The sequence below is a fragment of the Podarcis liolepis genome, assembly GCF_965112155.1.
Source record: "Podarcis liolepis genome assembly, chromosome: 4".
Taxonomy (NCBI): Eukaryota; Metazoa; Chordata; class Lepidosauria; order Squamata; family Lacertidae; genus Podarcis; species Podarcis liolepis.
In genome coordinates this window covers 28,696,988-28,713,821 of record NC_139558.1, presented here as the reverse complement: position 1 = coordinate 28,713,821, position 16,834 = coordinate 28,696,988, and the positions used below count along the sequence as shown (strand labels likewise).

The 16,834-nt window shown below is 40.4% G+C and overlaps 2 protein-coding genes across 2 annotated transcripts in view; one reads left to right on the top strand and one right to left on the bottom strand.

The window, feature by feature from the left end:
• The window catches only part of TMEM255B (transmembrane protein 255B), a 66,263-nt gene extending 60,084 nt beyond the window's left edge, over window positions 1–6,179 (bottom strand). Inside the window, exon 1 of the mRNA XM_083501591.1 lies at window positions 6,021–6,179. Coding sequence (XP_083357717.1) covers window positions 6,021–6,030 — 10 coding nt within the window. The 5' untranslated portion in view covers window positions 6,031–6,179. The remainder of the gene's footprint in view (window positions 1–6,020) is intronic.
• A 2,450-nt stretch (window positions 6,180–8,629) lies between these two features.
• On the top strand, window positions 8,630–15,007 carry ATP4B (ATPase H+/K+ transporting subunit beta). The gene is made up of 7 exons (XM_083501594.1): window positions 8,630–8,896; window positions 10,647–10,775; window positions 11,769–11,882; window positions 12,223–12,422; window positions 13,028–13,084; window positions 13,876–13,965; window positions 14,048–15,007. The coding sequence occupies exons 1-7, from the start codon at window positions 8,785–8,787 to the stop codon at window positions 14,207–14,209; spliced, it is 864 nt and encodes a 287-aa protein (XP_083357720.1). The 5' UTR covers window positions 8,630–8,784; the 3' UTR covers window positions 14,210–15,007.
• The last annotated feature ends 1,827 nt before the right edge of the window (window positions 15,008–16,834 follow it).

The following is a 16,834-nucleotide window of genomic DNA, read 5'->3' as shown; positions in this document are numbered from 1 at the left end:
AGGAGGTCCGTTCTTAACCTGAAACTGTTCTTAACCTGAAGCACCACTTTAGCTAATGGGGCCTCCTGCTGCCGCCGTGCTGCCGGAGCATGATTTCTGTTCTCATCCTGAAGCAAGGTTCTTAACCCGAGGTACTATTTCTGAGTTAGCGGAGTCTGTAACCTGAAGCGTATGTAACCTGAGGTACCACTGTATTATGAATGGTTCAATACCGCCTTGTGTGACCTTGGGCCGGTCACTGTTAGCCTAGACTACTTTACAGAGTTGTTGTGAAGATAACACAAAGATAATCCTGAAGATTACGCAAAGAGAATCATGTAAACTGGCTTGAGTTCTTTTTAAAGGCAGGATATAAACGTAATAAATAAAGGCATTACAAAAAACACGATGGAGGCTTGATATCCACTACTTGAATTTGGGAGGCGGGGGGGGGGGGAATCAAGGAGATCTACCAGGACGGATAGGTGTTTACAAAAAGATCTTCACAACCTTTCTTCCTCCACATTAAAACACAATTTTAAAAACACCCCAAGTTGAACAGCCATCTAAACGAACAACTAACTAAATATTCTCTGAACATATCTGGCCAAAGCAGGATAGAAAGCAAGGACTTGCCAGCCTGGTACACCATCTCACCTCATCTCATACTTCTTCATATGACAAGAAAGTACAATCCAAGAAAATAAGAGTGATTGTACTGGAAGATGGGAATTAGTGAAGCTCATTGAAGCAGTGACAGCCTATCAGTTACTTAATATTGGTATTGCAGCCTCCTGGAACACAAATAAACTGTGTCACACAGACATGAAATGCTACATACTGACTCTGCTTTTTTTGCGTGTAGCTGTAGATAATAAAGTCATAATTCATCAGGAAGCCAATATCCCTTTGCCGGATGGGTCAGGCAATCATTATTGCAGTTAGAAGACCAACCCTCACTTTTATGAGTTGTAAATCAGACACAGAATTCTGCTCCTCTGAGCCTCCTCCAAACTAGAAAATTGCCAGCCGCCGCCGTTTGAAACTAATTAATCTCACTGAAGGCAATGGTCTGAACAATGCAAAGATTTAATTTACTGCAAATGTTTACAGTAGATGAAGCCCTGATTTGCAATCACAGTAAAATAGCGCTCTGCTCTCCCCTATTAAATGCCAGTATCCTCAAGGTGGGGAAGTGGAAGATGCCAGGGTATGCGAGGAAACATTTGGGTGCCCTATGTTGCTTACCAAGGACGAAACGTCTCTGTTTAAATCACGTCTTATGCTACAGTCCTGCACTGCACATATACCAAGGAGTGAGCCCGTTTGAAATCAATAGCACTTCCTTTTGAGTAGCCATGTTTATGTCAAAATATTCACAGCCCATCTTTCATCAGTACAGATATCAGGGCAGGGTACAAGGGACATTTAAACAAGGATGAAATGTTAGGAAAAAGCACATAAAAATAACCAAAAGTAGCTAAAAACAACAGAGAAAGCTGAAACACCACTTAAAATGCTTGGGTTAAACAGGCAGGTTTTGACTTGACAATGAAATGCTAACATCTGTGCCTGTCGTGTTTCTAAAGGGAGGGTATTTCACAAGCAGGGAGCCACCACAGAGAAGGCCTAGTCCCCTAGCAGACCAAGCTTCCCCCAGCAGTGGAACATGGAGAAGATATTAAAAGATGGGCAGACTAATATAAGGAGACAATCTCCTCTGTGTATTTGGGTCCCAATCCATTTGTGGGCTCAGTGAAACGCACATTAATTCTCTAGAAATCATGTAATGCAATTCCATCCAGCTGCACTGGTTAATGTTCTCATGACTGGATTCTGTTCTAATTGAAGTTTCCGATTCATCTTTAAGGGCAGCTCCAATATGTTAATCCTCCCCACCTCTGTTTCCAAACACTTCTACCTTTCAGATGAAGCAAAGAGATGGAGCTGGTTGTCATCTACATATTGACAACACTTCATTCCAGTTCCCCTGATGCCAACTCCCAGAGTGTCATGAACTAGCAGAACACTGAGGGAACTGCGATTGGTACAAACAAGGACAAGCTGAAGATGGGGAAGGGGAGGTACTCACAGCACATCAGAGGACACCAAAGAAGCCAGGGGAAGGGGACATATTGCCAGAACTGGAGATTCACCTGTCTCCACAGACACAGCAGGGTCTGAGGCATCGGGAACAGCAGGAAGTGCACCGCCAGGACACTGAGGCAGGCAAGGGAACACAGCCCAGCTCACTAGTTGGCCAGGTGGAGATCATGGGGCTCATTAGGTCTGGGAGGAAGAGGTTTGTGGTCTCTGGGCTGGATTAAGTTCAAGGCAGGTGAGGATCACATGTTCCGTTAAGGGGAGAGACGCAGCTGCTCCGATGGAGCAAACTCAGGTGCAACAATCAATATTGGGAAGGATAACAGGGAAGCAAGGCAGAAACTCTTGTGTCTGTTTAACTTTCTCTGTTTATGGACCATGGCTTGGCTGCTTTGCGAACTCTACTGGACAGTGACTTCAGGACTTTTTTTTCTTGGTTTTTAATATAATTTTCATTAAATTCTGTTTTACAATTTAGAATCTTCTTTAAACAACCTTAAAATGTCATTGACTTCCCTTCTTCTCTTTCCATGGTTCATTTTGCATAATTAAGGTAAAGGGACACCTGACCATTAGATCCAGTCGTGACCGACTCTGGGGTTGCGGCGCTCATCTCGCTTTATTGGCCGAGGGAGCCGGCGTACAGCTTCCGGGTCATGTGGCCAGCATGACTAAGCCGCTTCTGGTGAACCAGAGCAGCACACGGAAACGCCTTTTACCTTCCCGCCAGAGCAGTACCTATTTATCTACTTGCACTTTGACGTGCTTTCGAACTGCTAGGTTGGCAGGAGCAGGGACCGAGCAATGGGAGCTTACCCTGTCGCGGGGATTCGAACCACCAACCTTCTGATCGGCAAGTCCTAGGCTCTGTGGTTTAACCCACGGCGCCACCCACATCCCTTGCATAACGTAAACCCCTGCAAATTTTACATAAAATTAAACCATTCAGTATTCCATTATTACATCCATGCAAACCTATTTACACTGTTGAATTTATCTTAATGCTGCCAATGTTTTCAAGTGTACAGTTTCCACCCCCGCCCCCCGTATATTCAATAAATATTTTCCAATCTTCTTTAAACATATGTTCTCTTATTCTACATGTTAGGACCACAAGCTGTGCATATTCCATCAGTTTTAAGTTGCCATTCTTCTTTAGTTGGGACCTCACTCGTTTTCCGTTTTGGGGCTAACGAAACACTAGCCGCAGTAGTGGCATACATAGATAACATTTGTTGACTGTGACTCCAGGACTGACCCTAACTCTGGATCTTCTACAGATGTGGAAACTTAACCTTGCACAATGACTTGGGACCTTGCTCCCTGTATCGAGCCTGGACTGGCACTTGACCATTTTGACTGTATGACTACTGTCTAGTGTTGCCACCAACTCAGAGTACACCAAGATTCAGGGCACAGAGAGTAATAAGATTTTATGTTTTTAATTCAAGCTTATTGCCTATTGCATTTTTTATTTCAAAACAGTTGGGTTAAAACAATGCCTATTTATCTGTATCTATAACAGTTAGACCATAAATGGTGACCAAAAAATAAATGTTTTTAATAAAACATTTGCCAACCAGTGCTGTATAGTGAGTGCTTTGCTAATACAGTGATACCTCGGGTTAAGAACTTAATTTGTTCTGGAGGTCCATTCTTAACCTGAAACTGTTCTTAACCTGAGGTACCACTTTAGCTAAATGGGGCCTCCCACCATGCCGCGCGATTTCTGTACTCATCCTGAGGCAAAGTTCTTAACCCGAGGTACTATTTCTGGGTTAGCAGAGTCTGTAACCTGAAGCATCTGTAACCTGAAGCGTCTGTAACCCGAGGTACCACTGTAATATACGTGCATGGAAAATAAAAGATCCACATCCCTGTATGTATTTCTGTCACCCACAAGGGGGCACTATATACTACTATACTGGTAGGAGGAAGATAGTTCAGTTTAATGTTTTTGTAATCAAGGGAATAGGGGCAAGTTCAAAAGCAGCAGCTGCATTAATCCATTGTGTTTCCATTTTCGATATACACACACTGAAAAGATGAGTTAGGGTACCCAGTTGGATATTTCATCTTGTTCATTTAATTAAAATTGGAAATGAGGCTGTGGCACTGGAGAAAGAGGGGAAGCCATTTTCCTTGCACAATTTTCCCCAGTGTAACCTTTCCAAGCTGCTGTTTGCCTTGTTTAGAAAAACACATCTGTATGTCTCCCCCAAAGAGAGTAAAACAGCTGCTTTGGGGTGGGGGTGTACAACAAGAAAGACACTCCCCAAGCACCACAGTCCAGATCTCGCTTCCCTATTCTGTTATAGCTGCTTTAAAGAAGCATTTTAAAGACAGAGATCTCATCAAGTTTATAAATTTATACAAACAAACAAACAAACAAACAAACAAACAAACGGTAAATAAATAAAGGGGAATAAATTAGGAAGAAAGGGCAATCTCCATTTTCTATTGAAATTCTAACTGGAAACATCTAATATTAACATAATTATGTACGAACTAAAACTCACAAAACAGTCGTAGTGGACTATGCAGAAATGGGAAAGCTGACAGTGAAATTAAGAGATAAAAATGATGAACTTTTAAGAGATAAAAATGATGAACATAGAAGAATGGAGGCCTTTCATGGACTATTAAAAAAAACTACATTCAAATGAAATTGCGGACAGAACTCGAGATAAAAGAAGTGGAAGAAAAATGACAAATAACTGTAACAGATAAACTTTTTGTGGTAGATAAAATATAATGCAGTAGAAAAGGCTTGAGTAAAAAACACGGTGGAAGTGAGGGTGGGAAGTCAACTTATGAAACGATGTACTTACTTGATTTCATGGTTATTGTGAAATGGTTTGAAAATTTTAACTAAAAAATTATATACAACCCCCCCCCCATAAAACTCACAAAACAGTGAACTAACTTTTGAATTTCACAGTAGTTTTCCTCAGGTTTGACGGTCAACATACACACATACAGGGGGTGGGAAATATAAGAATATAGGAAGAGCCTATGTAGTCCAGAATCCTGCTCTCACAATCTTAAGATTCAGAATTTTTTATTTTTATACCCAACAGGTTTTTAATAAAGCTTGCTGGTACCAGGAACCAGTTGGAAAGATGAATGCCAGTCGTCCTTCAGATTTGTCTCTAGCACCAGCTGAAATTCGCCACAAGGTGTTGTAGGAGAGAGCAGAAGGTAAAGCATGGTAGTCTTTTATATATTAGCAAAGCAGGAGATTTTTACATGATGCACTACGTAGAAAAAACAATGGACGCCAAACTTGCCTGGTGTTTGGAAAAGCACTGCCTTCCCTCCTGACTTAGGCAAACTTTGTACTGGGTTTCTGCTAGAACTTGGTTCTACTACCATTTTTCTATACACGGGGCTGCCTTGGAAAGGAATTTGGAAAAGTACAGCTGCTCTGTCTTCTGCATCTGTATCTGAACAGTTTACAGGCCCCGGACCAATTCAAAGTGCTGTTAACCTTTAAATCCCTGAACTCTTTGGGGCCAGGTTGCCTGAAGGATTGTCTCTTCCCATACCTACTTGCCTGACCTTTTAAGATGTCCATCAGAGACTCTTCTCTGGCTCGTGCAGGCAAATGTTGTCAACTCTTTGCAGTATTGGTGCTCTGGTTATGGAATGACATTCCTGGAAAGGCTGGCACTACATTGATGTTCCTGTTATTTTTACATAGCAGTGCTGACAGCTGCCTTAATCTTCACAGAGGACGTACAAAGAGGGTCTTCATGTGTTCTCCGGGGGTAAGTTACAACAGTGATGCGTGTCTTGGACCCAGTTCAGGTGGTAGGTATGACTGAGACAATATGATCACAGACTCACCCATGTACTGTACCAACTTTGCAACACTAGGAAAATCTAGCAGGAGCAAAGATTAGATTAGTTTATTTAGCGATTTATTTATTTTTTACTTTCTCTCATCTCCTAGAATCCCTGTGTTAACCTTCAAAAGGGAGGTTTGGCTGTCCTTCATCTCATTGGTGAGCCCAAGGGCAATAAAGCAAACTGAAAAGTAAACAGTATGTTCAAATAATTTTAAAAGTACAACAAAGAAATATTGTGTGCAAAACACCTCCTAAGAGCCATGAGTCTCTGAGTGTTCGCACACAAGGTATTTTCCTCTTAGGCAAGAAGAAGAACTGAAACTCTTATGGAAGGACAACAAAAAGTTCAAATGAGGATTGAAGTTGGAAGAGCAACACTGAAGGAGGAAGACCATAAGTTTAGAATAAGGGTCTTTATATACTGAAGAATACCAGAGGCAGAGTCTAACAAGAGACAGAATAAATATATTCCAGGGTCCTGCAATTACTTTGACTATACAGTGGAACCAACACCAATACTTGCCAAAGATAGAGAGAACCCCAGAGCTCTTTTCTCTTGACACACTACCACAGAGATTGGACCATGCCACATCTCTACACTATAGTAAAAGATGTGCAGGTAGTATGCAGCCCAAATACTTCTACGGAGCGTGAGATGGAAGTGTTTGAGAGGCCCCTAAAGCCTAGAATTGATAGAGGCAGAACTAGAAGAACTTAAATGTACCACACCTTATCTGGGGATCATCAAGTTTTGACAGAAAAAATATTAAGTTCAAAAATGAATTATCTGAATTTCTCAAATCAAACTAAAGGGTCTTCTGGATGGAGGGCTCCTAGTGCTACTGATTAAATGGATCTTCCACTATAAGGTAAAAGCAGAATTCCCATTCACAGGGATATAGTGTGGGCATCTTGCTATGTCTTATGCACCTGGCGGGCAGAATATAGTCTAGCGAACAATGTTGTCCCTTCCCCTTCCGTGACTCTTATCTCATTTTGAAACATGTGCTTTTCTCAACTATTTTAACATTGTGTGTGTGTAACACCAATTTTGAATCAGTGGTCATGCATGTCTTTTTAAAAAAATGTTAAGTCACACTATTCCACCATAGTTCGATTGCACAACCCTACAAATTATTTTTGAAAGGGAATGTAGCCGTACATCCAAGATATTTCGGGTTCTCATCAGCCTTTGACAATGAGGTCTCTTGGTGGGTTCCAACTATGTAGAAATACAATACTGAAAACAGTTAAAACAGATTACAGCAGACATCGGCCCTCCAGATGTTTTGGGACTACAACTCCCACCATCCCTAGTTAGCAGGACCAGTAGTCAGGGAATTGTAGTCCCAAAACATCTGGAGGGCTGAGTTTTCCTATGCCCGGATTAGTCACCAGAACAAGGTGGGTCAGAGAGGCCTAACATCAAGTTGCATCTGTTTGCCCCTGTGCTTCAAGGTTATTTCATCTCTCTGGCTTGGAGAATACTGGCCAGTTATTAACAGGCTGCTGGAAGTCTGCTGCTGCCCTGGATATTCTGGTAGAAAGAGAAGTCCAATGTCAAATGCTTAAGTAAACACTGGTGAAGGGCACAAGCTACTACCCCAAAATAAACAGTGTCCGGTTACTGTGATTTACTTTTAGGTAGTTTCCTTGCAATAAAGAGAGATTGTGATATACTGTATTGTTTCTCTTATTGTTAACTACATTGCTACATGCAACAAGACTCGGTCACAAAATGCATGAGGCAAAATGCACACATTCTGCAATAGTTTGGGTGGTTGCTTTCACAGCCTGCAAGAGCTCAACATATCAAGATTAACAGGGTTAACACAGATGGCCTAGTTGCAGTATAACTCCCTTGAACCATCTGTTGAAGTGGAACTAGGCTTTCCTATGAACTCACACATGGATTTCATTGAGACCTGATTTCTTGACCCATTACAGCACACAATTAAATCCTTTATTGGTTGTATAGCAAATACATATTTTTGCTGGTCTCTCACTCGATTGGCTTTGGGTTGGACCCTGAGAAAGACCCACAAAAACACCTGTGAAATCCTAAAAAAAGTTGTCCGAACTGCCTTCTTCCTCCAAAAGGCGCTTCTCCTGGGGGTTAGGGGACCCTGGTATATATAATGTCTCTGAAGATCAGGCCGATGCAACTTCTGTGAATGGAGCTTCCAACTCATAGATGTTGCCTCTGCCCTATTTTGGAGATCTGCCTTCACCCTCAGCTTGCCTCATTCAACTGGGTTTCCCAATTCTTAGGGGAGCTTTTAAGTGTGTTGGGTGCCTGGGATGGCTGAGAATGTGTTTCCACTGGTCTCTTTCTGCACTTTTCTCAGGATCCAACCCACTGGGAGGCAGAAAAAGGCCCATCTGCTTCTAAGAGGCTGCAAATGAAACTGAATAATCATTGTAATGCCTGTCCAGCCTAGTAGTACCTGCACAAACCTGTTGACCGAGGAAGGAGGAGCTCAAGCAGAGCAACCACAATGTTGTGGGTTATCAAGGGCAGTGAAATTTTATCCGCTGCGATAACGTCTATTGTGTTGAATGTACCACAAGTTCTGTGCAAAATACGCAACACCAAGGAGGGAGAGGAAAGGACATTTGATAATTACGTTTTCCACGCCCAACTGAACGTTTTGCTTATCAACAGTTGTTTTAACAGAACGATAGTTACTGTGGGTGAATATATGCCGTTATCAGCTTCTGATGATGATGGATATTAATCTGCGTAACCTTCAGGCTAAAAGGGTATAAAACCAAAATGGTTACCTGATCAACTCTTTGGGCAGCGGCTGAGCAGCTTGTTTTCTGAAGGAGCTCCTGGTTTTCAGCAAAGATGGCAACTTTAAATGAAAAGAAGACATGCAGCCAAAGAATGGAGAACTTCCAGCGTTTCTTATGGAATCCGGAAACAGGGCAGTTAATGGGAAGAACCTTGATTAACTGGGGTATGTGGCCAAACACACAGAAGAGAATATCGTTCAGGCATTTTTGTGCTGTTGGGATTTGGTCATTTGCATTATTTCTGTATGATTAAATGTCTTAAGTTGACAAGATGCTTCCTATATAACAGTAATACTTGGTACGAGCCTGGAGAATCCACAAACTAAAAAAAGATTTGCAAATTTGTTGACTTTAGCATAAAACACTCATTTCCCTTTTATTTAAAATAGCTTACAGGGAAGCAGTTGGCTCTGCAACAGACTAACAAAACCCAGAACTCCTACTAGACGAGCGCAGAAATGCCAGTTTCTGGCAGAAACAATAGAAGGAACATGACTTTGATTTTATTCTTTTTGATCTGGATCCAAAGAACCACATAACTAGTTCTGTGAATCCAAGGGAGTTTTCCCACAGCAGCCCCGAGTGCTGGGTGCAAACCTCTTTAAGAAACTGAGGGGAGTTTCTAAAGCGGTTTGTAATATGGCACAGGGGTCTGCTCTTCAACGGAAAGCTGCTAAAAGATTGTGTTCAAAGTGCATGCAATGGGTTAGATGCACCTAAATCAGCTCACTGGATCTGGTTTGTCTTCAGAAGGGTGCCATTACTTATATATATATTTTAAAAAGTCTCTGAAATACAACTAATGGAAAATTTTATTTCAAACATCTTTATCCCTTTCTTCAATCATAAGCCACAGCAACTTAAAAATGCCATTGATAAGATGTTCAATTTATTGGTTATTATTCTGTGACTAATTTCAACATATGCTACTTGTATTTCATTAGATTTCGTAGGTGGGCTTATCCACACTTTCCTTTCTCCTCCATTCTTCCCAGGCATGACTTGTGCTCAGTGTCCAATTGCCTTTTTTCTTCTTCTCCAGAGCTTTGCCCATGAAAACTCCCTCTTTAAGCTCAATTGGACCAAAATGCAATTCATGGTAAACTTGAATGGATGTTCGCTCCAATTGAGAGCTAAAAAGCAGATTTTCACAGGAAAAGCTCTAGGGCAAAAAAACCCTTTGGACACAGAGCTTTTAAGAACAGACCTGGACCTGGAAAGAGCAACGCTAAAGTGTGGATAAGCCGAGTGCACACACACACACAAAAAAAATTATGCTCCAGCTCAACATGCATTTTTACTTTGTGATGTGAAACTGCAAATTGCATTTTTTGTCTGTTAGACTTCAACAGCGACATACTCATTGTCCCTTTATTCTTTTGGGAGTATGAATTTTAAGCAGTACGTTTCTCTAAGTTTGTACTGAAGACCTCCACTACCATCCTTACTCGGTAGTTGAAGCAATTAACTTTAGTTGTGCGGTATACGTTGTAATTCTTATTATGGGAAATTTGGAAAGTTCTCAACTCGTAATTTCAGTGCTGGGATATTTATTTCAGTGCATCCAACCCTATGAAAGTCAAATGGTATTGAATTTCCAGCTTCCACTGATGATCTTCAAAGCAGCAACTGTAGTCAGCTTCCCCAAATCACCCCGTTGAGTGTAGCATTCTCCTGAATCGCAGTGCTACAAAAATCTCTGCTCCTTTTCTAGCACTAGAATACTTAACGGGGAGATTAGGAAGCTCCTGTGCTGAAATGCCTTAAAACTACTATTATAAATATTTCACCTAACTGTTGACATGTACTTGGTTGCTGCTATGATTAGTTACTGAACCAGAACAGATTTCCTCCTAAGAGTAATGAATACCATGCTTTTAAAAAGTTTTAACTTAATATTTCTTTTCTTAATAGTTTGGATCAGTCTTTATTATGTTGCATTCTATGTGGTAATGACTGGGCTGTTTGCACTTGCTATATATTCTTTAATGAAGACACTCAATCCGTATACACCGGACTACCAAGATCGATTAAAATCACCAGGTACTTAACACATTCCTGCCCATTCTGCTACATACACTCACTTACTGCATAAATCAACTTAGACACATAGAATGATGGTTTGAGTTCTGATGAAGTATAGCCTGGTGCTTAAGAGTTTTAGGAGCAGGGATGGGGAATCTGTGGTACTCTAGTTGTTGCTGAACTTTAACTCCCTTTAGCGCTAGCTAGGATGGTTAATGGCTAACACCACTTGGAAGGCCACAGCTTCATTTGTTTTAGAGGCAAAATTGATGGAATGATATAGTTGTACCTTGGATCCCGAACAACCTGGAACTCAGATGTTTTAGTTCCCAAACCTCCTGCAGCCAATCAGAAGCCACAATTTGGTTTTTGAACATTTTGGAAGACGAACAGACTTCTGGAATGGATTCCGTTCGACTTCCAAGGTACGACTGTACTGTATTTACTCAAATTTAATGTGCCATCAAATCTAATGTGCACCCTAATTTTCGTGACGTAATTTTGGCAAAAGAGGTGCACGTTACATTTGAGTAAATATGGTAGCTTATAGAAGCTTACTTTTCTTGACAATATACCATGGCACGGAAGCCACAGAATTGAAGCTTATATATGAGTTTTCCATCCTTTAATCCCGTTATGTTTTGTTTAAGCAGCCAGTAAGGCCCTAACAACCAGTTAAATGAATCATGTGGTTTGCCCTTGAATGCATAACTTTAACCATTCCCTTTTCCCAATTGAGGTTTAAAGTGGGGGGGGGGAACCCTCTGAAATGACAAAGAACTCTTTGCTAAGATTCGGTTCTCAAACCAAGAAATGTCACAAATAGGCTCACTACAGGACTAATGTAACGGAGGTCAAACATTTCTGATTTCTAGCAACCTGATTGTTGGAAATGGAGACTTTCAATTTATACTTATTACTTCAATTATTAAAACTAAACTGAGATAAACTGTCTGTAATGGGATCCTTCTCTCTTCCTCACCTATATATTAAACTGCACTCTCAATGAAGGCGTGACATTACGACCAGATGTGTATGGAGAAAAAGGACTGGAAATTTATTACAATATTTCTGACCCAGACTCCTGGGAACGTTATGTCAAAACTCTTCACAGCTTTCTTTCAGGTAAAGTATGTGGGAAAATATCACAAAAAGGTGGCCTGAAGTACAGTAGAAGGACATCACTTTGAAATAGTTGCATGGGGTCACCTTGAGTTTGGGTTTGAATGCAGAAAGGTAACTCTTGTATGTATTTCTGAATGAACTAGGAAACATTTTCCAAGTTTCCCTAAACAATATCAAGAGGCAGCAGGATTGTACAACCATTAGAGGCAACGTTATTTTAAGAAGAAAGAACAATTATTCTCTTACAAGAACAATTGGCAAGAGGTTAGCCTGGAAGGTGCTCCAAAAGAAAGCAATAGAAATTGATTTCCCCCTTACTTTTTCTATCAATAATATACAGCTTACAACGAAACTGCACAGCATGCCAACAGGAACTGTACTATGGAAGGATACTATTTTCAAAAGTCTTTTGATGCTCCACACCACACGAAATATTCCTGCAAATTTACACAAGATATGCTTCAGAACTGTTCTGGTCTGGCAGATTCTACTTTTGGTTTTCCAGAAAGAAGCCCTTGCTTAATAATAAAAATGAACAGAGTAAGTACTTAAACAGTTCTTTAAAATAATTATTTATTATATCAAACATTATTGAGTTCAAACCTGGAAACAAAGAGAGGCAACTTATAACAACCTGAAGCCTTATTTGATCTGTAGTGTTCTGAAGGACTAAAAGGCATGAACTGAAAAGGTCTTCTTATTTTAACAGCAGAATCTCATCCAACAAGGGATATAAAGAAACACAAATGTAGCTTTGTTGACCCATAAGGGAAAGGAAGTCTTAAAATTGACAGTTGGGAAATACCAACCGAAATGTCATGAAATACTGGGAAGTTTTCGTGTTCTTCAAAACTCTTATTCACAAAAGTTGTTTAGCTGGTCCTAATAAAAAGTATTGCCCACCCAACAAGAAGACTCCCAATATCCTAGGAAAGGAAATCAACATTGGGAATAAGGTGCCAAGTATAAGAAAGCAGGATAGCTATAACTGGTGTAGCACAAGGACTTAAACCAACAGCTGAGACAAGTGGGGTCTTCTTTTCCATCCCTGCACCTGAACTTTCCAGGTCCATGACAAATAAATTTTAAAAAATTCAAAGCTACTATTGTTTCAGTGGTTAACATGAAAAATTATTACCTCACAGATTATAAATTTTCTCCCTGGCAATGGCACTGCACCAAGAGTGAACTGCACAACACTGGTAAGTTTATATCGCCCAATGTTCTTGTATTGAAATTATTTCCATTTAGCTAATACACAGTAAAAATGTATGTACGCCTATCCAGAAGTCTTACCAGAGCTCAACGGCTCAAGCTTGCAAAGGGCCACAGCTTTAGGGCTCCAACTTCATGTTATACAGAGAAGCACGTTACCAAAATGCCCGTGGTTTCTTCTTTTTCTGCTACCCAAAGCCATTTCAGGATGGAGGCAATTTGGAGCAGAGTGCTTCACTGTTACCCTGCTTCCCTATCATCACCTGAGCCACGAGGTCAAAAACCTCATGAGGTTTCAAAAATATATTTACTTTACAAACACATAGCTAGGGCTTCTGTTATGTCCCTCAATAAAAGATTTGGAAGCTATTCAATGCTTGCCAATGTCTGAGAAGCAGCCGAAGAACTGAAGTTAAACATTTTGACATTATGCCTGGATAGCTCAATTGGTTAGAGTGTCGTGTTGATAATACCAAAGTTGCAGGTTCAAGGCCCATATGGGACAGCTGCATATTCCTACACTGCAGGTGGTTGGGGCTAGAGATAAACCTCAGGGTCCCTTCCAATTCTACAATTCTATGTTGTAATCTAATAACGGTGGAGGGACCGTTCCTACTTTCACCTCAGACTGAATCTTATTTTCAAGTAGTGCTCTTAAACTCACAACATGCAAACTGCACTAGTGAAGTATGGCTACGTAACATACCTAAAGCACAAAGCAACATGTAATTAGAGAGAAAGCACTAGTCCTAACACTTGCCTTGCCTATGATCAACAGGATGATGCCAGTCCGCTGGAGGTAGATTATTATCCTACAAATGGTACTTTTGCCCTTCACTACTTCCCATATTATGGATTGAAAGCACAGGTATGTTTTTTGACCATGTTCACTTTGACTTTCACAGATACTTTAAATGGAAGGATCTAACGTTGTATTACTTTCATTTTAGCCTACCTACAGCAATCCATTGGTGGCAGTGAAGCTTCTCAACATTCCCATAAACAAAGAAGTAGTCATTGTATGTAGAGTTAATGGTACTGGAATTACTTCAGATAATCCTCACGACCCGTACGAAGGAAAAGTGGAATTCAAAGTCAGGATACAAAATTGAGCAACAGAGTGCCGAGCTCATTGAGGATAACTCCTTGTTGTCTGGAACATTCATCCAGGACAGCAGAAATGGATTAAGTCACACTGTTGGTTGTCAAATGTATTATTGTTTTACGACAGCAGAAAAATGAACAATCCAGAATTCCAGCAATGGATTACTCAACTCAATTCCTCACTCGTAATACATGACCCAGATGCTAACAAGTCGTATGGCAAGTCTACACCAACACTTATGCGTAACTGTTTATTATACACCTGTAATTTGAAAAACGAACAAAACCTATGAATGCTAATCCACACCTCTCCCCCTTTTCTCACTCAAAAGCTTTTTTAAAAAAGTTCGTTTTTGTTTTGTATTTGTTGAATTGATATAAGCAAATAATTTAATAATTGCTTGAACAGTCATTAACACGCTGTATAATATTTTAGTATCATGCAACTTGTATTTGTAACGTATGGTTTCCATTTGAATGTCTGCAGTTTGATACAAAACTTCTACAGAGGGCCACTACTTAAAAACTTTTGGAAGGCCCAAAGCCATCCGAAAACAAGCCACTACTGTAATATTCAACTGTACAAAACTTACTTTCAATGTCTGTTGCATACCAGTGCTTTAGCGCAGATGCTAATGTGATTTCCACTCACTTCCTGAAAAGGCCAAGCTGGATACTAAATTTACTAAACACAATGTAAGAAATGTTACCTAATGAAAACATGTTGGTGTCATTTCAATAAAAATGTTTAAAACTACCTAATGTAAATGTGTGTGATGCAAAAAAATTAAATAGTAATAAAACTATTATTTGTGGCACTGTTCATGCAATACACTTTGGTACAGGTTGAAAGCTACTTTGGACACACAATGTGGGGTTTTTGAGTTTAAAATTTGAAAACAGGGAAAAGTCCCATTGCAAATTGCATCTGAACATAACACCAGTGCTATTTTCTAGAAAAAGAGGTGCCAGAACTCACTCCGTGGTTCTCTTAAAATGGCAATGGTAACACAAATTTGATCTGCCATGGAGTAGAGGAGAAAAAAAAGCTGCTGTTGGAACATGAATCTAAAGCCACCAGAACAAGTGGTATGGGCTCTTGGGATCTTTTAGTAGTTTATATTTTAGTTTTATTTTGAAGGCGGCCAGTCCGTCAATAAAATCCTATTAGGAGTTGAAGAGCAGTGGCTCCTTAGCGTATATCTGGTGCAGTGCTTTTGAGCACAAAAAAGTTAATTAGAACATGAAACTATCTTTTGCACTAAGAAAAACTTCTACAAACTTGCAACAGTAAACATTCTAGTTTTATAATTTATATTAAAGCAAATACTAAATTGCACCCTGTGAGCCAGAATGTTCACAGTGAAAGTCTCTCTTAATAATGATTAGTGGCCTGAAGCAAGGTCACAACTTACAAGCTCAAATAGTGATGTGGGTCTACGCTGTCTGACTGTCTCGGCCTGTGCATGCTTGGGCAAGCAAGCTAGCCTATTACATCTGCAACAACAGGCCTAATGGTGAGCTACGTTACCAGGGTGATGTTTGCGACCGCCAATTTTTGTAATTTTAAGCACTGTATGCCACTGATTATTTTGATTAGTGTTTCATTACATCGACATTTTCGCTCTTTTAACTTGTGTTTTTTAAAAAAGAAGATGCCTCAAGCTGTGAAGGTGTTTTAAATAAACAAAAGGAATTAATGAAAAATATCCCCATGTGCAGATGGAAAGCATATCCTTGCAAACATTGGACGGCTGACTCTATTAGTGACTCTAGTTGCTGCAATCCCACCTCCCCCAAAACTCCAGAGGTTAAAAGACCCAGAGTTGTGGCAGGCAAAAAAGAGAAAAAAATGGAAATCTATTCCCACAGAAGTGCATTGAATTCCTGGGCGTGGGAATCACCAGGAAGCTTAGAATACATATACAGTGGTACCTCGGGTTAAGTACTTAATTCGTTCCAGAGGTCCGTTCTTAACTTGAAACTGTTCTTAACTTGAAGCACCGCTTTAGCTAATGGGGCCTCCCGCTGCCACCGGAGCACGATTTCTGTTCTCATCCTGAAGCAAAGTTCCTAACCCGAAGTACTATTTCTGGGTTAGCGGAGTCTGTAACCTGAAGCGTATGTAACCCGAGGTACCACTGTACAAGCACAGTTGCACCTTGGTTTTCAAATGCCTTGGGAGTCGAACGTTTTGGCTCCCGATCAAAAACCGGAAGTCATTGTTCCGGTTTTTGAATGTTCTTTGGAACCCGAACGTCTGACATGACTTCCATGCAGCCAATTGGAAGCTGCGCCTTGGTTCCCAAATGGCTGCAGGAGCTTCCTGAAGCCAATCAGAAGCCACACCTTGGTTCCCAAATGTTTTGGAAGTCGAACAGACTTCCGGAACGGATTCCGTTCAACCTCCAAGGTACCACTGTACCTCCTCCCTTTACAAAAGCCAAGCAGGAGACAGCAATCTCAGGGAGGATATGGTGTCTAGAGAGGCACCACAAGAATATACAATTTTTATCAAATCAGACGCATCAGAATACATACTATTCTAACTAACCATTTTAAAAAATGGCATTTTTTTTTATTTACTGATGAAAACAGAAGCCAACACATTTTACTAAAGCTCCCTTTTATTT